Genomic DNA, 27,680 nt, shown 5'->3' on the forward strand with positions numbered 1-27,680 from the left:
GCATGAGCGCCCTGAGGAACCTGCACCTTCCCTCCCTCACATGGCAGTCACCTCCATTTTGGCATGCTACACATGGAGAAAGTTTTGTCTTACCCATACTGAATGTTTTCATTAACTTACTGGTCCTAGTTCTCTCTGGAGCCAAAAATCCATTTCCCATTTCCACAGAATGGTTCTTTTATTATTATTTTTATTATTATTATTTATATTTATTATTATTATTATTTTATTTATTATTTATTTATTATTTTATTATTATCACCCTTTTCATATATGCCTCACAAGATACAGTTTCTAACCTCTCAGTAGTTGTATTTCTTTCTTTCTTTCTTTGCTGTTAAATACACTAATGCTTAGTGTTTATCTAATTATAACAAGTTCCACTTCTTTAGGACAAAACAACTTGATTTCCATAAAGTATGTAAGATAAAGAATATAATATCTTGGGCTGGAGAGATGGCTTAGCAGTTAAGGAACTTGCCTGCAAAGCCTAAGGACCCATGTTTGACTCTCTAGATCTTACATAAGACAGACACACAAGGTAATGAGAGCATGCAATGCTGCACATGGGCGCAAGGTGGTACAAACATCTGGAATTCAATTACAATGGCTGGAGGCCCAGGTGTGCCAATTCTCTCTCTTTCATTCTTTCTCTTGCTCCCCCACATTAAAAAAAAAAAAGGTCAGTCTGTTGGGCTTTCCTCAAAAAATAAAAAGAATATAATATTTCTTTCAATGTATGAACATACATGTATGCCAAGAAATATTAATTCTCCATCAAATTCTCACCAACATTCACAATTGAACAGAATTTAAAATTTACAATTAAAGAAAAAGTAGTTAATCTCTTTTGTAAGAAGGGGTAGCAGACAGCTTCAGGTTCACTGAGATGAACTTCCAGACCAGGCACAGTTATGGAGGAAGGGATATTTATGGAAGCTTACAGATCCAGGGGGAGTTCCATAATAGCAGAAGAAGCTGGCCTGCCTTCAGAGGCCCAAGCAGACAGAGAGGCAAAAGCCTAAAAGCCAAAAGCCACAGCACACTTCAAGAACTCCAGCTAGGCACACTTTGCATATCTTTAGATTGAAATCTAAAACTCACCAACACACCTTAAGATCCACCCAGTGACACTGCCTCCAGTCAGGTAGCTGTAGATGCACACTACAAACAAATAACTGAATATATTGGGGGCCATCTATTCAAATCACCACAGACGGAAATCTGCACACAGTGCACAGATGCACAGAGTTCTGGAAAGCCACAGGAACATAGAGACTGGAGTGGTACAGCTATAAGCCAAGGAAGGCCTAGGATCCCTCAGAAGCTACCAAGAAACAAGAAAGTCCACCCAGGGAGCGTGACCCAGCACTTGATTCCAGACCTCCAGCCTGCAGCACAGGAAGAGATATCTGACATTTTAATTCACCCAGGATGTAGCACTTTGTATATGGCAGCATCTCTAGAGAAAAATATAGTAGCTAATTTTTAAAGTGATTTAAAGCCTGGTAGAATATTTGCCTATCATGAATAAGGCCCCAGCACTGAAAAAAATATATTTTAATTTTTTAAGTAAAAAAGAGAAAAAGTACTCCCTCACTGCAATTTCAAAGTGATCTAGATATAAAGGAAAAAAATGGGACTCAGGGCATTCCAAAAATAGTGGGCATTAAACTGTGTTTGCCAAATATAATTCATGAGAATAAACTGTTCTAACTAATATTTTGATATATCTCTACAATGGTCATACAACCTCCTTGCAAAGGAACATGTAGTTTAGTAAAACTAATCACAATGCTATATATAGATAGACAGATGATAGATAGATAGATAATGATGGATAGATGATAGGTAACAGATAGGTGATAAATAAATAGATGATAGATAGACAGATAGATGATAGATAGAGAGAGAGAGAGAGAGAAAGAGAGAGAGATAGACAGATAGATAGATCCCAAATAGGTGGACCAAAACCCCCTTTGCTATGCTTGCTGGTGGGGAAGTGTTGTGTTCTTCGGGGGCTTAGCTTCTGGTAAGGGGCTCGCGCTCCAAGCAAAGCACCCGCATCCATGCTCATGCAACTTACTTCAACTAGTGAATTGCAAGAAAGAAAAATAAGCAACATGAAAGTATGGAGGGTAATAATTTAAAAGGAGAAGAGAAGTTTTAGCAGGAATAGGAAAAGGACAAGAGGTTAGTAGTAGAGGAATGAATATGATCAAATTGTATGCATGTAGGAAACTATCAAAAAGAAAATCTTAAAACTGTCTTTGTATCTATGTTATAAAAACTTAAGTAAATACTCTTGTTGGTCTCTTTTCAAAGGGACATACCATTTTCAACATTATCTATATTTATTTCCATTTTAAGTCAATTCTACTTTTTTTCTTTTTATTTTTTTCATCTAGAGTCTCATTCAAGCCCAGGCTGACCTGGAACTTCTTCTGTCGCCCCAGGCTGGCCTTGATCTCAAGGAGATCCTCCTATCTCAGCCTTCCCAGTACAAGGGACCCTCGAAAGTGTCCAGGACTGTTCCAATCCACACTCCTCTAGCTTCCCCAGATATTTCTTGTACTTACCATGGTTTAGAAGTGAACATTTAACTCATGCCTTTTCTCAGGTATTAGTTGTCTCTTTCCCAGTAGGTCATAGGTCAAGGTCCTAGACTGGCCACTGAGCAAAGCCATGGTCCCAACTGCTAAATTCAGACTACCATTTCACATCAAATCTGACCCATGAAGCCTGAAAATTCCCTGCATCAGAACAAGAGGCTGTCTGAGTAAAGTGACTCTAACACTTTCCCAGTTCAGCCTTCTCTTTCAGAGATAAGAAGGTGAGAATTGAAGCACTTCTGAGAAACTTTGTTCTTCATCTTGTTGAGGGCAGAGGTGGAGGTGGAAAGCAGGTCACTTGACCTGACCATTCTTTCTGGTACACTAACAAGACGCTGTCAGAGAGCAAGAGCTTTGCAGAAACATGCTCCCTGACTCTCATAGGCCACTGCTTTGAGTTTAGACCCTCAGGCTCCCTCACTGAAGTGTGGTCTAGGGCAGAGGAGCCCAAAAATCACCTGAGAACTCATTAGACATGCAAACACTGTAGCCCAACCCCAGACTAACCCTCCTGAATATGGATATAACAGGATCCCTGCACAGGCAGCATGTACTGGAAGACCCAAATCAACGGCTTGCCAACTGATTGCATTAGCATCAGTTCTCAACCCACTCCAACCTGGAGAGTTTTCCAAGTGCTCTTACTAGAGTCTCATCTCAGACAGATTAAGCCAGGACCTCCTTAGCATTTTTAGTGCAGCAGTCTGCACTAAACCACCCGAGCTTCCTGCTGAACTCATGAGAGTGAAGGAAGCTATCTACAGCTGTCTTGGGAAAGAAGGGACAATACGTCACTTTGCAGAAGACCGGCACCCCACTGGAGCTCTCCAAATGTTAAAGTCCCTCTGCTGATAATGACATGGTGGAGACTTGACATCAGTGAGCTTTTTTTTTTTTTTAATATCTTAGTTATTTACTTATTAGAGAGAGACAGAAAGACAGAAAGAATGGGCATGGCAGGGCCTCCAAACAAACTCCAGACATATGCACTAGCTTGTGCATCTAGCTTATGTGGGTCCTGGGGAATCGAACTTGGGGCCTTAGGCTTCACAGACAAGTGTTTTAACCACCAAGCCATCTCTCCAGCCCCAACATTAGTAATCTTTACCAAACCTCAAACCTGACTCCCAGGCAATATGTCCCACCTTGACCTCATCCTCTGCAGGTGCCATTACTCTCATAATTTAAAACTGTTCCATGTCTAAGTACACGTCAGCTACTCAGTGCTGCACACCTGCCACTGAGAAGCTGCTTCATTCAGTCGCTGCCTAAGATGAATAAACAGGAATTTCCAGGTATGATAACTCACATCCAGAAATACAGAGGAGCACATCTCCTCACAGTCTAAACTTTTCTAGTTGTCCAAACAGAATTCTCCTCACTGATTTAAATGAGAAAACCCATACATATGCTAGATGAGAATATATGGAAAATATGCCTTTTAAAATATGATAAGGGTCTAGGAATATAGCTCAGTTGGTAGGGTACCCTCTTCAGCATGTATAAGGAAGGCTCTGGGTTCAACACTGAGCACAGCATAAATCAAGTGTTGTAGTGCACACCTATAATTCTAGCCACAGAGTACAGAGTTCAAGGTCATCTATATAAAACATAGTAAACTGAAGGCCAGCCTGAACGATATGAGACTGTCTCAGAAAAATGATGAAAATCCAGAAAACTGCAAAGTTCTACTGCCTAGAAAAAAAAAAAAAAAACACTTAGCACAATAAAGTCAAAAGACAAACACAGAAATGATAAACGTTATTGTTACCTATCGTTGAAAAGAACTAATTTTCTCAATATAGGAATGGCTGTAAGTTTCCTTAAAATATAAATAGTTACAACAAATCAATAAGAAAAATGCTAGCAGCTCAACGGGAAAATGAGTAAAGGATGTATAGATCACTTCAAAGGAAATACACATGGCTAAAATAATTTTCAATGTTGTCATTAAGAAAAATTAAAATTACAAAGAATATGCTAATTTCTTTACCTATCTGATTGGCAAAGATCAAAAAATTTAAATGCAATGTGCAGTCAAATACGTGGATTTAGCAGGCTTCTGTTTTATCTCATCCATTGCCAGGGGCAGGAAACTTTAAATTAGTATAATATTCTTGAAAAGAAAGTTGGCAATAATTATCAAAATTTAAAATGCACATACCTTATGCTCCAAAATGTACCCCCAGGAATTTATCTTATAGATAGTTACTCACTTAGGAAGTGAAATTCATGAAATTATTACATTAAAATAGTATTTTAATAGTATAAGATTGAAAATAACCTGAATATCAGCCAATAAGAATTGTTTATATAAATTATTGTATACCTGATAAGTAATGAAGTGCTATGTAACCATAAATAGTAATGAATATATTATGTATTACATTGACTATTATCCAAGATAGAACCTTAAATTTTCTTAAAATTTACATATTGTATATATTATTTATTTCAACATAAATGCATGTGCTATCTCTCTCTCTCTCTCTCTCTCTTTCTCTCTCTCTCTCTCTCTCTCTCTCTCTCTCTATATATATATATATATATATATATATATATATATGACACAAGGATCTTAGATATATATATATAGTAGTAAAGGAGAAATAGTAAAATTAGACAAATGTTGCATCTGTCATAGCAGGAATCAATAATAACTTTTCAAACATGGGGAACCCAGTAGACTATAATTCTTTAAGTTACAGGAGTAACCATGAGAACATATATTGTGGTTTGAACATGAAATAACATCACAGGATCATGTGTTTGAATACCTGGGCCCCAGCTCATGGCCCTGTTGTGTAAGGTTGTGAACCTTTAGGAAGTAGGGCTTTGCTGAAAGAAGGGTTAAGGTTTGACTGGTTAGGTTTTATAGCCCAACCCCACTTCCTAATCACTCTCCATCCTTACCGTGGATACGATGCCTCACTCTCCTGCCACCATGCTTTCTCCACACCAGTGGGCCATATCCCCTTGAACTGTGAGCCAAAACAAACCCTTCCTCCCTTAGATTGCTTATCAGGTATTTGGGTGTGACAATGAGAAAAGTAACCAATATAATATATAAGGAATTGTAACTAAAATGGGTACCATTAAACAAATTTAAATCACCCATACAATGAAATGTTACAGCATGGAACAATGGGATACTTAGGCATACACTCACAAAAATGTAATGAAAAATGTAAATGAAAGGAAGGGTAGGACTCCTTACAACACGCTCCTCCAGATACAAAATGGCCTGGATATCCATGACCTCCCTTGGTTTTTCAAGTAGACATTGTTTGACGTCACTTTCAATTTTCAATTCTACTTAACAAAGCAAGCCATGCTGAGAACCCCAGCACTGTGCTCATTTGTACAGGAAGCTAGTTCTCTTTCAATATTCTCAGTTACCTTTTCCTGATAGGACTCTTTGACTTACCAACTCCCCCTACTTATCACCACTAACCTCTTCCTGAAAATCTAGGTAAGCACAAGAACCAAGCACTCCTCAGGATTCTTGCACAGGTAAAATGCAATAAATCTAGTGACATCAGGGAGACTAACATAAGAAAATCAGCCTACAAACAGGTCTGTGTGCTGAACTCCCCAGCATGCTTATGTCACACAGCTTAGTTAATGTGAAAATGCTTCTTCTTAGAGTTAAAGCATTCATTGAATAGTACACATGGGAGAAAAACCTTCACCAGCTATACTTCAGACAGGGGGCTAATAACATGATTATATAAAGAACTACAAAATTAAACACAAAAAAATAACAGTGCCAATTAAAAGATGGGCTAGTGAAATGAACAGAAAGTTCACAAAGGAAGGAACAAAAGGCCAATAAGGATTGTAAAATGTGTTCAACATCCCAAACAACGAGGAAAATGCAAATTACAACCACTTTGAGATCCCATCAAACCCTAGTCAGAATGGCATTCATGGAGAAAATGGACAACAAATGCTAGAGAGGGTGTGGAGAGAGGAATTGTTATTCACTAGAGATGGTGTGGGGAGAGGAACTCTTATTCACTGGACAGGGTAGGGGAGAGGAACTCTTACTCACTGGAGAGGGTGTGAGGAAAGAGGAACTCTTAGTCACTGGAGAGGGTGTGGGGAGAGGAACTCTTATTCACTGGAGAGGGTGTGAGGAAAGAGGAACTGTTATTCACTGGAGAGGGTGTGGGGAGAGGAACTCTTATTCACTGGAGAGGGTGTGAGGAAAGAGGAACTGTTATTCACTGGACAGGGTGTGGGGAGAGGAACTCTTACTCACTGGAGAGGGTGTGAGGAAAGAGGAACTGTTATTCACTGGAGAGGGTGTGGGGAGAGGAACTCTTATTCACTGGACAGGGTGTTGGGAGAGGAACTCTTATTCACTGGAGAGGGTGTGAGGAAAGAGGAACTCTTATTCACTGGAGAGAGTGAGGCAGTTTGAATAGATGACCCCCAATATATTCAGTTATTTGTTTGTAGTTTGCATCTGCAGACACCTGGCTGGAGACAGTATCACTGCATGGATCTTAAGGTGTGGTGGTGGGTTTCAGATTTCAATCTAAAGATATGCAAAGTGTGCCTAGCTGGAGTTCCTGAAGTGTGCTGTGGCTTTTGGTTTTTGGCTTGTACTTCCCTCTCTCTGCTTGGTCCTGTGAAGGCAGGCCAGCTTCTTCTGCCATTATGGAACTTCCCCTGGATCTGTAGGCTTCAATAAATATCCTTTCTTCCATAACTGTGCCTGGTCTGGAAGTTCATCTCAGCGAACCTGAATCTGTCTGCTACACAGGGTGTGGAGGGAGGAACTCTTATTAACTGGAGAGGGTGTGGGGAGAGGAACTCTTATTCACTGCTGGTGGGATTGTAAACTAGTACAGGTATTAAGGAAATTGGTATGAAAGTTTCTCAAAAAATTAGAACGGCCATAAAACCCAACTTTACCACTCGTAGAAGTACATTCCCTAAGGATTGCACACTGCTAGAGAGAGCCTTCCACACCCGTGCTTGTTGCCACTCTACGTACAAATGCTAAGATTCAAATCCGCCTGGATGAACACCAGCAGATGAATGGATAATGAAAATGTGGAACATAGACACTGTGGAATTATTTAGCATTATATGAAGATGAAATCTTCAGGAAAATGGATGAACCTGGAAAGAATTATATTAAGGGAAGTGACCTAAACATAGAAAGATCAAAATTCAATGTTCTCTCAAATATGTGGATCCTGCTTGCACTATCTGTATGCATTTACATGAAGGGGACAAGCGTGGGTAAATCTAGAAAGGGGAATGGTAACCAAGAGTGAGCATAAAGAAGTGAGCAGGAAGAGAGGAGAGGGAAGGGTGAAAGGACACATGTAGCATAAAAACAGAAGTTAACAGCATACTGGATGGGGCGGGGGGAGTTGAGAAGATAAATGGGGAGGAAAATTAACTAAAATAAACTATACTTGAAAATACTGTAAGGGATGATACACAGAAACTTGTATATGCTAACTAAAAAAATAAAAAGTAAAAAAAAAATGTAAGTTTAAATCACACCAGGTCTCATTCGCCTTATTAATACTTATAATTCCTACACTAGAAAGTTAGGCTTTTCACTATTAAGCATTTCTTTTCTGTTTTTCGTTTTGTAATAATGTTTTGTTTTCAGGTTTTCCAACTTGCCCATTTTGAGTTTTCAATTTTCAGTTCATAGATGTGGGACCTCCATATGTGCCCTCATACTTTTTATTATATTAAGCAATTTGGTTTTGGCTCCCAGAGCACTCCTGTTTATTTGTGCCAGAGGAATGGCCAATGGATGTTATAACTGATTGGGGGCCTACTGTAAAAAACTAATTTTTCCTCACTTTGTTTCTGCTTCCAATATAGGTTTATAGAGATTTTACCACATTTTGTCAGTTTATTCTCATTAAAATGTTCTTAAAGGTTTTGTTTTGCATTTCTAATGTGGTAGATTAAAAAATATATATAAATAAATAAAGTTGACCCAAGGTCTAAGCTTCCCATCTCTCTGGGTTTAAAGTTACTTCAAATCTTATTTCTTTCATGTATAAATTATGGCTTCTGAACCACTAACTACTAATGAAAATTGAAAAACTAGTAAAGTTTATAATTTATTAAATTGGAAGAAATTTGATAGTACATATTACACATGGGTACAGATTTTACCCATGATATAATAAAAAAATTATCAAGATAAGGTGTCATTCTGATTTCAAAGCACTATACCTGCAAAGCAGTACAAATAATTCTTTAATTTTTCTCAATGTTTGTGAAATGAAAGGTACCTGACAGTTTAATACAAGGACCCTACAGTGAGTGGAGAAAAGGACAGAGGCAGTTGAGCAGTCTTCCCTGAGATGAGTAGTTTAAAATACCCTGGGATGCATGCTGTCTAAACCATGAGCTCCAGAACAAAATGACAGGAATATTCTCTCAGTTTTGGAGGCTGGGAGCCCCAAAGCATGGCATTAGCAGGCACATTCTCTTTCCCATGAAGGACCCTTCCTTGCCTCTTCCTAGTTTCTACTTGCTGCAAACTTACAGATGCCTCATTCCAATCTCTTCCTCTGTGTTCACATGACCTTCTCTCTGGTGCCCAAAGCTCCCCCTTCTCACAAGCGCATGGGTTGTATTAGATCCACAACCTGTCCTAATCCAGCATGTCCTCATTTTAACTTTGATCACATCTGCAAAGACCCCACTTCCAAGTATGGTCACATGCACAAATCCCATGAACTTGGGGGACAATTCAACCCAATATAATTGGAGAGGCAAGAAGTAGGAAACCCGAGCTCCTGCCTAACAAGGACACCTTGCCCAGGAGAAGAGCCAAGGCTGGACAGTCAATGGCCATGACTTCGGGAATTGCCAGAGAGAGCCATGCTAGAGACTCAGTGATGATGTGGAAACCCAAGTGACTTTGACTATGACTGGAATGGATGTTAGCAATAGCTTAGATAAGTCTACATTATGCAAGCGCTGCTTTTTAGTCTATGGGCCTGATGATGTGAAACCAAAGACTTCACTGAGGTCACTCTGCCAAAATGTGCACTCAAATATTGTCTACCTGGGTCAGCACCAGACTCAAGACAGATACCCACGGTTGGCAGAGAGGAGGGACGAGCAGACGGCACAAGGAGGAAGAGGAGGAGGATATGGAAGAGCCTCTTTGTATATTAACGTCAACAAAGATTTCTGGAGATATTTCCCAGGATGAATCACAATCTCTACCCTCCTAATCATTCCCCTTCTAAGTTCATACATGTTTAAAGCATACTCTGAATTTCCTCTATTATTATTATTATTATTATTTCATCTATTAGAACTCCAGGTTCTCACAGCTTGATGTGAATGTCTCATGGGCAACCTTCTGCTTCTGCACCCAGGCAGGACTGCTGAAAAAGTCAGTCCACCCCGTGCTGCCAGGAGGGAAGAAGGCCGCCCTCATGCTACCCTGGGCTGTGGGCCTCAGGGAGCCCTGTGATGCCTGTCTCCCCATCCACGGGCTAAGCAGCCCTCCCACTACGGTGTTTTGAATTTCATGGCTGGAAACACACCAATGTGATGATCTGATATCTAATAATCTTTTTGCCTAAAGTATATACTTATTAAAGTTCATATACATGGAGGAATAACTGGTCTCTCGCCAAAATGTTAGATTCCTCTATGAGCTCCCCCAGCCTGCCTACCACAATAAAGTAGTGGGGAGTAGATTTGCGCTCCCACTTGCTTTGCTCTGGATAACTGATAAACCTAACAGGAGAATGGAGTAGGCGCGTGCACACCTTGAATCCAAGCAGTACAGAGCAGTGATCTCTGGGAGAAAAGCAATAATCAAGGGCAACTCAACAAGTATCCGAGCTCACTAGTGACTTGTAGAAAGTTTCTACAGCGCAGTACAGGGGTGGCAAATCCCAAGCCTCAGAGTTGCTCAATTTAAAAAGCTTTATTCGGAGTTTGGGCAAACAGAATGAGAAGACTCTATGGAGCAGGATACTACACAGGTAGATGGAGAAAGAATTCCAAAGACTGTCAGAGGGGCACCCTTGAATCTGACTGAATAGATCTGCACATGTGTGAGAGTAAACTACTAGAGCTGGAGAAGAACCGGTGAAACTAACTGAAGACACCAATCCTCAGAACCCACCCAGGGCCAGGAACCCTTCACGTGCCCAGCAGCCAGAGCGGGAAGGTGTCCTAACACACACGACAAAGTATCGCATCCTCGGGAGATGCCTTAGTGGTGGTCCATATCAGACCCAATCAATAGGCTGGTTGGGACCTGCCCCATTGTGTCTTCAAAGCAATCCTTGAAGGAATCAAGCTGGCTCTCTGGGGAGAGGAGAAGCTGGTCAGCAGACATCGCCTCAGAGACGAGAAGAGTGAGTCTTGGTGCTGCACTGCACAGCATCGTGTCATAGCACACTGTGTTTCAAGAGTTAAAAGGAGGATTTTAAATGCTCTATCCACAAAGACGTAAGTATTTAAAGTGATAAATATACTAATTAATGCAATTGTTAAATAATATATACATACATTAAATATATTGCACCCCATAAATTAAAATGCTTTAAATTCAATTAAAAATAATTAGCACTTTATTATTATTATTATTATTTTGAGGTAAGGTCTAGTTCTAGCCCAAGCTGACCAGGAATTCACTACATAGTCTCAAGCTGGCCTTGAATTTATGACCATCCTACTGTCTCTGCCTTTTGAGTACTGGGATTAAAGGTATGCACCACCACAGCCAGATAAATAACACTTTAAAAAAGAAAAAGAGAGAAAAATAGAAACTGATTCCAAGGAATTTTGCTGTGCTCCAGAAAAAGAAGAAAAATAACATGCACAACGTCTGTGATCTTGTGAAAAATCACAAGGCATGCAGCATAACAGAATCAAAAGCAAGCCCTGCCAGTGGAAACGCAAGCAGAAATGCAGTGCTTATACAGTGAGCGAAGAGGGCACGAGACCAGCTATCAGTGATGCGTGCTCTGTGCCGCGGAGTACACAAAGCAAGAGGATGGAGAGCAGGAAAATGAGAGGTTCTGCAGTCAGCCACACCAAACTCCTAGAGGTAACAGAAGGAAAGTGAGAGGTTCTGCAGTCAGCCACACCAAGCTCTTAGAGGTAGCACATGAACGGTGCGGCCTGCACTAAGACACTGGACAAGATGGGCATCAGACAGGGACTCCCAAAGACTGCACAGAGGCTGAGCGACCTGATCCAGTATGTGGCGACCACTAAGTCCCACAGAACATGGTAACACTGACAGCGAGACAGGCGTGGAGCCCCAAGTTCATTCTGTATTTCATCCGCTTTGGTGTTTCAAGGGTCTGCAGAGCTAACTAATCTAAGAACACCTGAATATCATTTTCATATTTCCAATAAGTATTAGTAAAACACATACATTTCACTTATGGTATTAGACTAATTTTTGTGTCTTTCTTACTTTTTTAGAAGTGAAGTATATGAGTTTGTATTTTATTAATTTTGTGATTTTTATGGGTTAATTTTCCAGTTACTCTTAGATATCTTAAAATTAAAATACCACCAAATATATGTTAGAAATTTTAAAATGCCATTATTATGACAAGAGGTGAGTGAAAATACTTAAAAAGGCGAGTTCCTTTTTGTGAGATCTAAATATCCACACATCTAAAAGTACTTGCTAAGTATCTGCCATGACCAGCATACCCATGAAATCACAGTGATGACACAAGAAATATCTGCCACTCTGAGATTATGATTTATATGAGAACCAACAGAAAATAGGCACATAAACAGTAAATATACAATTCAGGCAATAATAGCTTACAACAGAAACAACAAAAAGTCTCTGCCTTCATAGAACATGAACTAAATTAGAGAATAATACATAATAAATCATTGCCACATACAAACTAGTATGTCATACTGATAAAAAATACTGAAAGTTAAAATAGAGAATAATAGTTGGAAAGGTACAGAAAGAAACCCTTTCAGAAAAATACCTTTCATAACTGTTTAAATTATAATAAAACAAAAAGATCTAAATGAAGCAAGAGTGCAAACTAAGCAGAAACTTGAAAGAAAAAAATTTCCAGACAGAAGGAGCACCCCGTGCAATGGTCTTGTGGCCAGAATGAGCTTGGTATACATGAAGAATAGGAAAAGGTTGAGTCAGGTCATATATACATTTGTTGGCCATGACAAGCGGTTTAAGTTATTATCTCTTTTATTCCAAGAGTTCATAGTAAAATTATTCTGAAATCAAATACTGGGTCACAAAACAGTAAGCACTCTTTCTTCAACCAAAAAAATCATAGTGGTAAAACGTCTATACTTTAACTACACAAATACAAGCCCTATTAAATTATAGTATAGCACTTTTGAATGTATATGAATTATTTAAATTTGTCTTTAACCACACTGTAATTAGAACTTTGTGACCTACTTTCTCCAGTAAGAATACTGTCATGAATAACACAGTTGCAATTAGAATAAGTTGTGTCATTCTATTACAGTGAGAAGATTACAGTTAACAATTAAAAAAAACTGAATATTTAAAAATACCTATGTGCACATCAAGAACTTGTTGTACTCCCCGTGTTCTTAGCCCAGAGCCTTGTGGAGACTGTCCTCACTCCAAGTAGGCCACTCAGCTTCCAGGAGAGTGCTCCCCCTGTGCCCAGCCAACCATGTGAGCAGACCCTGGCCATCCCATGCCCAGACTGGCGATCAGGCCCACTGGGTACTCCCCACACACCAACCTCAGAGCCCCAGGGTTGACTACGGGCACACCTAGTAGGCTGCCCCACTTCCAGCCCAAAGCTGTCCAGATCAAGTCTGAGCAGGACCCTCTGGAGCTGCTCTTGCTGCATTCCTAAGATGACAAAGGGATCATCTCCAGCGCACAAACCCCAGTGCAAAACAAACAACACAAAAGCCCAAAGCAAGATCTCCCCATCAGGAAGGCCTAGTCCCAGAGTGGAAGCTTCCAGTGAGGACCACTTAGAGGAAACTCCAGACAATTTCAAAATGTAGGTGGGATAGGAATATACAAACTTAATGAGACCATAAACAATTAATGAATGAAATGGAAGAGAATCAATAGACATAATCAAATGCCTGAATGAACTCCAAGAACACACCAACAATCAACTAAATGCAACTGAGAAAGTCAAGCAAACAAGTGAAAATGGAACACAATAAAGATGTAGAAATACTGAGAAGAAAAACAAAAAGGAATAAAAATTAAAATGAATCAATTAAAGGGCTCCCAATAAACTCTCAACAACAGAACAGATCATGTAGAGAACAAACTATCAGGGCTTAAATAAAAGGCAGATCTGGAGACCAAAATCAATGACAAATTCATAAGAACATATGAACATAGCCGGGCATGGTAGCACACGCCTTTAACCCCAGCACTAGGGAGGCAGAAGTAGGAGGACAGCCGTGAGTTCAAGGCCATCCTGAGACTCCATAGTGAATTCCAGGTCCGCCTGGGCTAGCGTGAGACCCTACCTCGAAAAAACAAAAGAAATAAAATAAACACATATGAATAAACATAAGGGGAATGTGGGACACCTCCAAAAGAGCAAATCCCCAAGTCACAGGAAGACAGGAATGGGAAGAACTACAGGCCGAGGGCATAGAGGATGGCTTCAATAAAATTATAGAAGAAAATTTCTGAATATTACAAAAGAGAGGACTGTGTGTACAAGAGGCACAGAGAACACCAAAGAGGCAGCCAGAGAGGAGTTTCTCCATATCACATAACAATTAAACCACTGAGCACAGAAACAAAGTGAATGTGCCACAGGCTGCAAGACAGAAGCCTCATTACTTACAAAGGCATGCCCATGAAAATTCACATCTCACTTTGTAAAGGAAACACTAATAGCAAGAAGGGCTTGGAATGGAGCACTTCAAATTCTAAAAGACCACAGCAGCCAAACCAATAATACCCAGCAAACTTAGCCCTCACAACAGAACGGGAAGGAAAATGTCCCATAATAAATGCTGGCTTTATGAATAAATGAGCTCTGATACAGCTCTACAGAGAGTACTGGATGGAATAATTCACACTAAATATAAGAAAAAAAAATACCAAAACTAGAATTGACATGAAATCAAATGAAGATCGAGGAAACACAAAATTCTGTAAAATCTTCAACATGATAGGAATAAACTCACACCTTTCAGTTATAACTGTGAATATCAATGAACTTAACTCCCCAATCAAAAGACTCAGATTAACAGACTGGATGAGAAAGAGCCATCAATTTGCTGTCTACAAGAAACCCACCTTACCATTAAAGATAGACAGAACCTCAGGTTGAAAAGATAGGAAGAGATATTCCAAGCAAACAGAAATAGGAAACAAGCAGATGTAGCTATATCTGATAAGACAGATTTTAGACCCAAATAATCAAAAGATAAAGAAAGCTACTTTATTTCATCAAGGGAACAGTTAAACAAGAGGATATTTCAATCACAAATATAGATACACCAGAGATAGGTATACAAATTTTATAAAGCAAAATCTATTAGACATAAATGCCAACATATTAATATTGAATGACTGTAAAACTACACTGCTGTCAACAGAGAGATCATCTAAATAAAAAACAGAGAGACAATGGATCTAAATACCACCACAGACCAAACGGACTTAACAGATACCAGAGAGTGTCTGCCCAAGCTCTACAGAATACACATTCCTCTCTTGCTCAAGGAACCTCCCCTACAATAGACATCATATAAGGACACAAAGCAAGTCTCCACAAATTTAAGAAAACTGACAAACTCCCTGTATTATAGCTGACCACTATGCAACAAAACAATACTTTTTTTCCTCAATTTTTATTAACATTTACCATGATTATAAAAATATCCCATGGTAATACCCTCCATCCCCCTACTTTCCCCTTTGAAATTCCATTCTCCATCATATCCCCTCCCCATCTCAATCAGTCTCTCTTTTATTTTGATGCCCTGATCTTTTCCTCCTCTTATGATGGTCTTGTGTAGGTAGTGTCAGGCACTGTGAGGTCATGGATATCCAGGCCATTTTATGTCTGGAGGGAGCATGTTGTATGGAGTCCTACCCTTCCTTTGGCTCTTACATTCTTTCTGCCACCTCTTCTGCATTAGACCCTGAGCCTTGGAAGGTGTGATCAAGATGTTACTTAGTACTCCAACACTTTTGTTTTAAAAGTCTGTTTTGGGCTGGAGAGATGGCTTAGCGGTTAAGCACTTGCCTGTGAAGCCTAAGGACCCCGGTTCGAGGCTCGGTTCCCCAGGTCCCACGTTAGCCAGATGCACAAGGGGGCACATGCGTCTGGAGTTTGTTTGCAGAGGCTGGAAGCCCTGGCGCGCCCATTCTCTCCCTCTCCCTCTCTCTCTCACTCTCACTCTTTCTCTCTCTGTCACTCTCAAATAAATAAAGAACAATAAATAAATAAATAAATATAAGTCTATTTTGTCAGACATTAATATAGCCACACCTGCTTGCTGCCTCTTTCTATTTGTTTAGACTATCTTTCCCCATCATTTCAACCTGAAGTGGTGTCTGTCTTTAAGAAATCAACAAAAACAACAGTAGAAAATAGACAAATTCCTAAAATTGAAAAAACAAAACAAAACAAAACAAAAAAACCCATCAAGCAATGTTACCAGAGTCACTGAGTCACTGAAGAAATGAAGGAAATAAGAAGTTTCTAGAACTGAAGGAGAAAGATAACTGCATGCAAAAACCTATGTGATATAATGAAGGCAGTCTTAAAAGGGAAGTTAGAGCTCTACCACCTACATTACAAAAGTAGAGAGATCTTGGATCAAAGAAATCGATTTGAATGCTTGGAAAAACAAGAACAGATCTGGGGCAATGGCTCACTTTGGTAAAGGCACTTTTTTGCAAATCCTGCCAGCCCAGGTTCAATTCCCTAGTGCCCATATAAAGCCAGATGCACAAAGTGGTACATGCATCGGGAGTTTGTTGTCAGTGGAAAGAAGTTCTGGTGTGCCCATATTTCTTTCTCTCTCTCTCTCTTTTCTCTCTCGTCCTCTCTCTTAGCTACCTGCAAATAAAAAAATTGAAATATTTTAAAAGGAAATATAAGAACAATCCAAACCCATAAGAACTAGAAGAAAAAAATAATCAAGTTCAGGGCAGAGAATAAGAATTAGAAATTCAAAAAACAAATTAAAAAATTGACAAAAGAGCTTGTTCTTTGACCTAATAACCAAAATTGATAAACCCCTTGCCAAACTGATGAAAATAAAGTGAGAGAAGATCCTAACAAACAAGATTATAGATGAAAAGGGAGATGTTACAATAGATAACAATGAAATTGATAGTCATAAGGGCATATTTAAAAAACCAATATTCCACCAAATTGGAAATCTGGATGAAGTAGATAAATTTCTTGACTCATATGATCTATCAAAGCTAGAACTATAAGAGATAAATTATCTGAACAAAGCTATAACTCTTAATAAGATTGAAACAGAAATCACAAGCCTCCTAACCAAAACCGATTTAGGCCCAGGTGGATTCAGTACTGACCTCTGCCAAACCACCAGAGAGGCCAGGGAAGGTGGGATCAGATCTCAGCAAACAAGGGCTATATGCAGCAGACTGAAGGCCCATACCATACTAAATGGAGAAAACCTGAAGGATTCCTACAAAGCCTGTGACAAGATGAGGTGTCCACTGTTAACTACTGCTATGTATTCCTCTCATATTTGCTTGCAAATTCTTGATGCCTTAGCTTAAGCAATAAGATAAGAAATAAGAAGGAATTCAAATTAGAAAAGAAAAAGTCAAACTAGCCCTATTTGCAGATTATAAGCTTTTAAATTTAAATGACCCAAAAGATTCCACTAAAAAACTTCTAGAGCTGACAAACTCCCAGCAAAGTGGCAGAATATAAAATTATCATGCAAAAGTCAGTAGCCTTTGTCTGTATTAATGACAAAACAGAGAGAAAAGAAAATCAGGGAAGCAGTTTTATTCACAATAGCCACACACACACAAAGGCTTTTGGAATATCCCTAACCAAGGCAGTGAAAGACTTCCACAATGAAAACATTAAAACACTGAAGAAGGAAAATGAGTAGGACACCAGAAGATGTTAAGATATCCCATGGTCATGGAGAACAAGAATTCATATCCTCAAAATGGCCATCCTAACATAAGCAATTCGGAGGTTCAATGCAATTCCCACACCATTCTACACAGAAACAGAAAAGGTAGCCTCAAAATTCAAAGAAACACAAAAGGCCACAGATGGCCAGAACTCTTCAGCAAAAGCAATACTACTGGTGGTATTCTATACCTAATTGACCTCAATATAAGACTTGAAACTGAAATGACTTGAGGAAAAGTAATGAAAATACTCCATAATACAGGTGTAGGGAAAGACTTTTTGAGTAAGATCCCAGAAGTCCAAGGAATTGGGCACTCAACCAATGAGATCTCATGAAACTAGAAAGTTATTGTACAGCTAAATAAACTATCAACAGAGTCAATAGATATGAATGGGAAAAAATCTTTGCCAGTTATACATCTGACAGAGGTTCACTATCTAGAATATACAATGTGGTGGTTTGATTCACGGATCCCCCATAAAATTAGGTGTTCTGAATGCTAGGTTTCCAGCTGATGGAGATTTGGGAATTAATACAGAGGGCACTCCCACCATGAAGACAAGCTTTAAAAAAAATGAAATTAATGAGACCACAAACAAATAGATGGCAGAACTGGAAGAAAGAACCAACAATCACATAAGTGCAATGTAAGAGACACATCAACAATGGCACATAGCTCTTACATCTCATCTCAACATAACAGAAGAAAAGCAGATCTAAATAGGAAAACAATTTGAACTTGAGTCAACAAATAACCTTAACAACCAGTAGATCATCAATTCCAAGAAACAAAACAAAACAAAAAAAAAAAAACAAAAAAAAAACACTTAGGGTTTTAAAATGGAGCTCAATAGAAGAATAGAAATGATGCAGAAAAATACAACAGAAAACAAAAAATATCAAATAGCCTCTTAAAACCCTCCCTACAAGGACTCACCAACAGAGTAGATCATGTGGAAGACAGAATTTCAGAAGTTGAAGACAAGAAAGAGGAATTGGATTGTGAGTACAAAAACTATGATAACATCAAAAAATCATGCAAACAAAATAAGAGAATTCTAAGTTACACTAAGAAGACCAGATATCTGGATCATAGGCATATAAATTGGAGAAGAAACACAGGCCAAAGGCATAGAGATCACCTTATACAAAATAATTGAAGAAAATCTTCCCACCCTTACAAACAAGAGACCAATCCAAATACAAGAAGCTCACGGAATACCAAATAGATACAAACAAAGAAGAAACTATCCATGTCACATTATAGTTATGACTCTAACTAAACAATGAAAACAGAGACAGTACCAAAAGCAGCAAGAGAAAAACAGATCATTATACACAGAAGTAAGTCCATCATAATTACCTCTGATTTTTCAATGGAAACTCTGAAAGCCAGAAGGACTTGGTATGGAGTAGTCCAAATCTTGAGAGACCACAGCTGCTAACCCAAGCTACTATACCCAGCAAAAGTATGTCTCATAATAGTATGCCAAAGGAAAACTTTCCATGATAAAAGCCATCTCCATGAATATATGAACACAAACGCAAACCTACAGAGAATTCTTCAGGAAATATGCCAGACAGAAGAGCCCAACAACCACCCTCAAGAACCAACATGAGGGAAAAATAATAACCAAAATTGGAACAGACACAAAAATGTTCAAAACTTAACATGGCACAAAAACCTGCAAAGCCTTCAGTATGACAGGAATTTGCACCTCATAGTTACAACTCTAAAAATAAATGGTCTGAACTCCCCAACCAAGAGACACAGGTTAACTGGCTGGGTCAGAAAAAAATGGACCCATCTATCTGCTGTCTATAAAAAGTCTACTTCACTGCCAAAGATAGTGTAAAAGACGAAAACAACATTCCAAACAAACATAAATAAGAAGCAAGCAGATGTGGTTATTCTAATATCTGACAAAATATATTTCAAACCAAAAATAATCAAAATAAACCGTCATTTTTTTCAACATGGGAATGGCTCAACAAGAGGATATCACAGTCATAACCTTATATGTACTAGACAGTGGCATACCACATTTTATAAAGCAAAATCTACTTGATAACAAACCAGAAATAAATCCCAATACCATCATAGTAAGGGATGTCAATACCCCACCTTCATAAACAGACAGGCAGTCCAATTAGGAAATCAGAAGGGAAATAATGGAGTTTAACAACATCATAGACCACTTATGCCTAACAGACATCTACAAAACATTGCACCACAATTCCAGAGAATATTCATTCTTCTCAGCAGCTAGTGGAACTTTCTCTAAAATAGACAATATGTTATGGTATAAAACATGTCTCCATAGATTCAGGAAAACAGATGTCACCCCTGTACTATATCTAACCACAAGGCATTGAAGGAAGAAACCAACAACAAGAGAAACAGCAGAAGTCACACTATCTCATGGCGACTGAACAACTCACTATTAAACAATGAATGGGTTGTGGAAGAAATCAAAATGGAGATTGTAAAATTTCTAGAAGTGAATAATAATGAAAATATATACTATCAGGATTTATGGGGTAGAATGTAGGCAGTCCTAAGGGGAAAATTCATAGCACTAAGTGCCAGCGACAGAGAGATCTCAAATTCATAACTGAACCATTCAACTAAAGGCAATGGAAAAACAAGAACATTCCTATCCCAACAGCACCAGACAGAAAGAAATAATCAAGATCAGAGCAGAAATTTATACATTGGAAATTAAAACAATTAAAACGACTGACAAAAATGAACTGGCTGTTTGAAAAGAAAAATAAACAAGATTGATAAGCCCCTAGCTAATTTAATCAAAAGAAAAAAAGGGAAGTATCAAATTAAAAAAAAATGAAAAGGGAGAGGCCAAAACTGACATCAGCAAAATGAAAGAATCATCAGAACATACTTCTAAAATTTCTATTATCAAAAAAATTGGATAATCTGGAGAAATGGGATGAATATCTAGATATATACCACCTGCCAACAGTAAACTCAGAGAAATAAACATCCTAAACAAACCTATCACTTCCAATGAGATTGAACATGTAATCAAAAACCAAATTCTCAACCAAATTCTACCAAACCTTTGTAGAGAAACTAAACCACTTTTTCTCAAGTCATTTCACATAATTAGCAAAGAGGGAACACTCTAAAACTCCTTACATAAAGTCAGTACAACTTTGATACCAAAACCAGACAGAGACACAACAGGAAAGGAAAATTATAGACCATTATCCCTGATAAACCAAGATGTGAAAATTCTCAATAAGATCCTTGCAACTGAATTCAAGAACACATTAAAAGCATCATCCACTTTGATCAAGTAGGCTTCATTCCAGGGAGGCAGGGATGGTCCAATATGGAAATCAATAAATGTAATACATCACATAAATAAAGTTAGACACAAGAACCACATGATCATTTCAATAAATGCAGAGAAGGCCTTCAACAAAAGTACAGCATCATTTCATGATCAAAATGTGGAAGAGACTAGGGATGGAAGGAACATATCTCAACATAATAAACAGCCAGGTGTGGTAGCACACACATTTAATCCAGTACTTGGGAGGCTGAAGTAGGAGGATCACCATGGGTTTGAGGCCACTGAGACTACATAATGAATTCCAGGTCAGCCTGAGTTAGAGTGAGATCCTACCTCAAAAACCAAAATAGGAAAAAAACCCTCAACATAAAAAATGCTATATATAAAGTGCCTAAGGTCCAAATCATACTAAATGAGGAATAACTTGAAGATTTCCCATTAAGATCAGGAACAAGACAAGAGTGCCCCCTCTCACCAATGTTCTTTAAGATAGTACTAGAAGTCCTAGCCCAAGCACTAAGACAAGAAAGATATAAAGGGATGCAAACTGGTTAGGAAGAAGTCAAACTAGCCCTATTTGCAATCGACATGATTTTGTATATAAGTTGATTGAAAAGCTTCTACAAAACAACTTCAAAAGGTGATAAACTCTTTCAGCAAAGTGGCAGGATACAAAATCAGCACACAAAAATCAGTAGGCTTTCTATATGCTAAAAGACAAATATATAGAGAAAAAAAGTCAGTGAGGCTGTCCTGTTTACAATAGTCACAAAAAAGTAAATATCTTAGAATTTCATTAAGCAAGGAAGTAAAAGACTTATTATAATGAAAACATAAAAACACTGAAGAAAGAAACTTGACAGGATATGAAAGTTGGAAAGACCTCCCATTCTCAAGAACTAGAAGAACCAACATTGTAAAAATGGCCATTCCAGGCTGGAGAGATGGCTTAGCAGTTAAGCTATTTGCCTGTGAGGCCTAAGGATCCAGGTTCAGCTCCCCAGGACCCATGTAATTCAGATGCACAAAGTGACATATGTACACAAGGTGACATATGTGCACAAGATGATGCACACCTTTGGAGTTCAATTTCAGTGGCTAGCAGTCCTAGCATGACAATTCTCTCTCTCTCTCTCTCTCTCATAAAATAAAATTTTAAAAAGAAAAGGTCATTCCACCAAAAGCAATTTACATATTCCATTCAATACCTATTAAAATTCCAGCAACTCTGAGGACCCAGTCAGAAGTCTATATTGGCTTGGAAGAACTTAGGTCCTAGAGGGAACTTTCCACTCTTCTTTGATTAAAAGGAGAGGTCATTATGCTCATCAGAAAGTCTTCCAGGTGATCTGGCAATCCTCCTACCTCTGTCTCCCAAGTGCTGGGATTACAGGCATGTGCCATCACACCCAGCTTGAAGTTAACTCTTAACACTTGGCATCTCATTAAGTTTGGTTTTGGAGGTTGGAAAGGGAAAGTCAGGCTCAAGGAGACTTAAAATATTTGACTACATATGGGGCTGGGAGAAGCTCAGTAGCAGATAAGGTGTTTAGTGTATATAAACGCTATGCTCAATCTCCAGCAAAACAAGACACTTTAGCACAATTTACCAGTGTTAGAGGTTATATCCAAGCTCAGTTCTCACTAGGTAAGTGTTCTCTCTCTTACCTATGTCCAGCCCTCATGTATACTTCTACATTACTTAAATCTTTAACATATTAATGCATTTTTTTGCCAAAAGATGTTTTCCTTGTGAATTTTAAAAATTGAGACATAATAAAGAAGAGCAAAGTTTATGATCTCAATAGCATTTTTTTAATTTAATGATTTATGGTTCAAATGACACCATTAAAAGACCAGTCAAACATTTGGGATACTATGAAGTAGGAAACAGAAAGTTTTTGAGCCATTTCCAAGAAAAACATGCATACAGACAGATGGCTATAAAAATAGAAAAGCTGAACAAAATAAAATGAAATGAGGAGAATGAAATAGAGCACTTGGAGACTCTGACACTAACCACTAAGGCAAATCAAAAACACTGCCGGTCACACCTGCGAGGGGCAGGGCCTTACAGTGATATGACAGGAGGTGTTATTAGTCAATTACACCTCGTATTAACCAGGTAAGAGCCCCTCATCCGTCCCACTTGTCTTCTCTGAAGCAATATAGAATTAAGCCTTCTTTCTCCTCGTGCAGACAGACTTATGGTTACATGCTTCAGTCCTGCCTTGCCTGGGCAGGCCCAATTCTGCCCAGTGTGGGCAGAGACAGCATTCCAAGCAGCAGGATGCTGCAATTGCTGCCAAGCTTGGCCAAAGCACCTCTAAGATTGTTTCCATGCAATGATGCCAACAGGTAGGCAGTTAACACAATGTGGACGAACAACTCTGTGTCTTCTGGCTAACTTCACTCTGCTGGGGAAACAGCAGGTATTTGTAGAACCCAAGTGCTATGGGTACTATATGTGGCCTCCAAGGAGCCTTTTGGTAGGCCTTCTCTCACCATGTCTTTGTCTTCCCTACAAAACCTTTTCCAGCTTCTTCCAGACCTTCCCAAGGTGGAGCTCACTGCTCCATGGACTCACTGCTCCGTTGAGGGCTCTGTCTCTAATTACTATTTACCGCATTTGCATGTGTTTTTTTTTTTCTCATTACAATGTCATTAGCATTCGAGGGAGCCCCGTTGCCAGGGTAACCAGGAGTGGCGAATGCACAGCACAGCCTTTCATGAAAACTTAACCCTACTTTGTTTAATTCCCTCCGTGCTTTCGGCTCACTTTACGTTCGTGGTTGCGAGGATGGAAATACTCTACTTTTACCCCTTCCTATTTGCTTATTTGGCATTGGTAACCTATGTGTTTTCTGAAAACACACATATTTTATAACTGATTTTTATACTTTCATTCAATATAATAAATTCTCTTGATCAACACTTCTCACTCGATACAGTACTTTAATTGTCCTTGTTCTACAGATTACATACTGTCAGGCTCTTCAAATTTCAGATGATTTCCAGAGTCCTTTACTCACATGATTATGCACTTCTGAAAATATTCTAAATGACTTGGTTTAGAGTAAACTCATTACTTGTAAAGTATTCTGCTTATCAGAATACATTCTCCAAAAAAGAAGGAGAGAGATGGAAGGAAAGAGGGAAGAAGAGAAAAAGGGAGAGAGGGAGAAGGCAGGGCAGAGAGGGAAGCAAAGAGGGAGAGAGAGGGGGGAAACAAGGGAAAAATGGAAAAGAGAACTAAAAAAGAAAAAGGTGTTTTTGATAAAAACCTTTTAGCCACCCCACAAAAGTATTAATATCAAAGCGGAGTAAGATAATACCATCCAATAGGTTTGTTTCTGACATTTTCACCTTGAAATCATTGCCAGATCTGACGTCTTCCTCCATTTTTTGAAATCTCTTAACTGCAGAATTTAGTACCCCTCACCATTTGACATTCTTGCCTCAACTCTCTCGATTGTCCTATAGTTCAGTCTAGTGCTTCCCAACCCTTTCCATATCATGACACTGTTTGAACCATAACATAGGGTATACTAGGGAGGATGTGGTGTTCATATAAAACTTTGAGAAAACTCTCACTCTCTTTCCTTTACACTGTATGATTACTACAGCTGATCTCCATTCCTATCCAAATCCAGCTAATGACTAATCTACTTATCTTCATAAGAGGAATATTTACCACTCTCTCCAGAATGTGGATAACTCAAATCTAAATTATAGTTTAAAAATCATGATTCTATAAACCACACAGACCTTTTTTACTTTGACTGAAAATTGATTGCAATGATGCATGCCTGTAATCACAAACCTTATAGGTGGAGGCAACCTAGGCTATATAGAGACTCTGACTTAAAAAAAAAAAAAAAGTAAATTCAGGCTGAAGAGATGACTTAGGGTTAAGATACTTACCTGTAAAGCCTAAGGACCCAGGTTTGTTTCCCAAGTACCCAAGTAAGCCAGATGCACAAGGTCGGTGCAAGCATCTGGAGTTCATTTGCAGTGGCTGGATGCCCTGTCTGCCTGCCCCTATCTCTCAAAAATAAATATAACTCAAAGGTTAAAAAGTATATACAGTGGGGCTGGAGATATGGCTTAGCGGTTAAGCGCTTGCCTGTGAGGCCTGAGGACCCCGGTTCGAGGCTCAATTCCCCAGGACACACATTAGCCAGATGCCCAAGGGGGCGCACACATCTGGAGTTCGTTTGCAGTGGCTGGAGGCCCTGGCGCGCCCATTCTCTCTCTCTCTCTCTCTCTGCCTCTTTCTCTCTCTCTCTCTGTCATTCTCAAATAAATAAATAAACAAAAAAAAATTTTAAAAGTATATACAGTGGAATCATACACTTCCAGTGCAGCTGTGTCTTATGTATGCAAGATGTTGCTCCACTTGTCTTAAATTTTCTTGTCGGCCCACAGGAGGCTGAGGCAGGAGGATCTTGTGCTTGAGGTCAATCTAGTCTACATAGCTAAATGTTGTCTTCCCAACAGAATAATAATTTGTCTTTACTATTAAAACTGTGATAGATACTAAGTACTGATTAAACTCTTTCTAACCTCAGATTACTAAGATCAAATTTGGCCTTTATCTATTTTTTCTCCATAGATGAATACAGTAGCGTGAGATCATGACAACTTTCTACTACATTCATTTATTTGTAAGTTAAACTATTTTTAATAAGCCATTAACTACCTGTAAGCAAATCTTCAAAGTATGAATTGTTTACCAAAAAGATGAATTCTCCTTCTGGTTCCTAAAACTTTGATCTTTAACGTGAGACTGGCGCATTATACTTCATTCTATTTCTTTACATGGAGGCGACAGCAGGTATGGCAACCTCGTCAGTGGAGCTCGCGCTGCAGGCTTGCCGCTCTGAAGTGTGCTGGCACCAGTCTGAAGGGAAAAGCTGTTCACCTGACAGCAATGTGGACGAGTCGGACATGTCACCCATACACTTGCTGACGTCGTTTGGGAGCACCTCCTTCTGTGTTTCTTCTGCTTCACTGGCCTCAGACAATGCTCGTACTGGGAAGTAAAGGACAACTTGCTGCCTGAGGCCGTCTGGATTTGGGTCTTAGTTGTATGACCTTATAGCTGGTTTATTTAATTTAACCGAACATGGCTGGAAAGAATCTCAAAAAACGTTTTGTTTTCTATATGTACAGTTTTCCACAGAATGCTCGAATCTTTTCCTGATGGGTTTCTGTGGTAAGGCTGATGCAGTTTGCTTGTGCCTTGTCCCCCAGTAACTTCCTACTGCCAATAAGGCATTTGAGTAAAAAAGAGTCAATGACCACAAACATCCAAATTTAAGTGACTATCATTTCATTAACTATCTAGTAACTAATTTTTAGATACTATGTTCATCTTATGAATTAATAGTTTTCCAGCTTTAAAAATTAGTAGCTTTGGGCTGGAGAGATGGCTTAGCAGCTAAGTGCTTGCCTGTGAAGCCTAAGGACCCCGGTTTGAGGCTCGGTTCCCCAGGTCCCACGTTAGCCAGATGCTCAAAGGGGCGCACGCGTCTGGAGTTCGTTTGCAGTGGCTGGATGCCCTGGCGCGCCCATTCTCTCTCTCTCTGCCTCTTTCTCTGTCTGTCGCTCTCAAATAAATAAACAACAAAAAAATTAAAAAAAATTAGTAGTTTTGAAAAGTACAGTATATATAAAATTTAAATATTATATTATATTTTTTTATTTTTAAAAGTCTCATTCCAAGTGCTGGAATTACAGGAATAAACCACCATGCTTAGTTTAAAAATCAAATATTTTTGAAATATCAAAAACCAGTGGGACCTGTAAGCCTTGTGTGTGTTTTGTGTGTGTGTATGTGTGTGTGTGGGGGGGTGTTATGTCTGAACCCAGTGCCTTACATAGAATAAACAAGTGCTCTATCCTTTACCACAGAACCATAACCCTAGCCTGACATGTACAACTACATAAAATTTATTACAGAAATGGGGATCTACTGATTTTATTACAATATTTTTAAATGAGTATCATAGGCTGAGGAGATCGCTCAACCAGTAAAGTGCTTGGCCCTGGAACACAAGTACCTGAACCTGACCCGTTGTACCCACAGAAAATGCCATGCATGTTGGCACGTGTGGAGCCTCAGCACTGGGGAACAAGGTCAATGAAAGACCCTGTCTCGAAGGAGGTAAACATCTGAGGTCACTCTCTGACCTCCACATACATCTTCATGGATACCCACACACAAACATGCACACATACACATAAGAAAACAAAATTTTATTAAGATTCAAACAATTGTTTTTTGCTTACTTCAGAAGCTAAAAACATAAAATACTTGTAAGATAAATACCACTGCCCATCCATATGCAAGGGTGCACTAACATCTAAATAACCTTGAATTGTAAATACTAACAACAAAAAAAAAACCTGCATGTGTACAAAACATTTACAGACCTTTTTGTTCTTGTCAATATTCCCTAGACAATACAGTACAAACTGTTTATAACATACATATTGTATTAGGTATTATAAATAATCCAGAGATAAACTAAAGTACCAAAAATGTGCAAATGATCTATGCAAATGCGATACCATCCACATCAAAGACTAGAGCATCTGTATACTTTGGTAT

General features: G+C 38.9%; 1 protein-coding gene across 12 annotated transcripts in view; it reads right to left on the bottom strand.

The window, feature by feature from the left end:
- Window positions 1-27,680, bottom strand: part of Atg10 (autophagy related 10) — a 276,423-nt gene that overhangs the window by 201,534 nt on the left and 47,209 nt on the right. Inside the window, exon 1 of one of the 12 annotated variants that reach the window (XM_045134449.1) lies at window positions 23,570-23,679. The exons of the other annotated variants lie outside the window; for them this stretch is intronic. Coding sequence (XP_044990384.1) covers window positions 23,570-23,572 — 3 coding nt within the window. The 5' untranslated portion in view covers window positions 23,573-23,679. Of the gene's footprint in view, window positions 1-23,569; window positions 23,680-27,680 lie in introns of those variants that run through there. 12 annotated transcript variants of the gene reach the window in all.

The sequence above is a fragment of the Jaculus jaculus genome, chromosome 14 (assembly GCF_020740685.1).
Source record: "Jaculus jaculus isolate mJacJac1 chromosome 14, mJacJac1.mat.Y.cur, whole genome shotgun sequence".
In the NCBI taxonomy this organism is placed as follows: Eukaryota; Metazoa; Chordata; class Mammalia; order Rodentia; family Dipodidae; genus Jaculus; species Jaculus jaculus.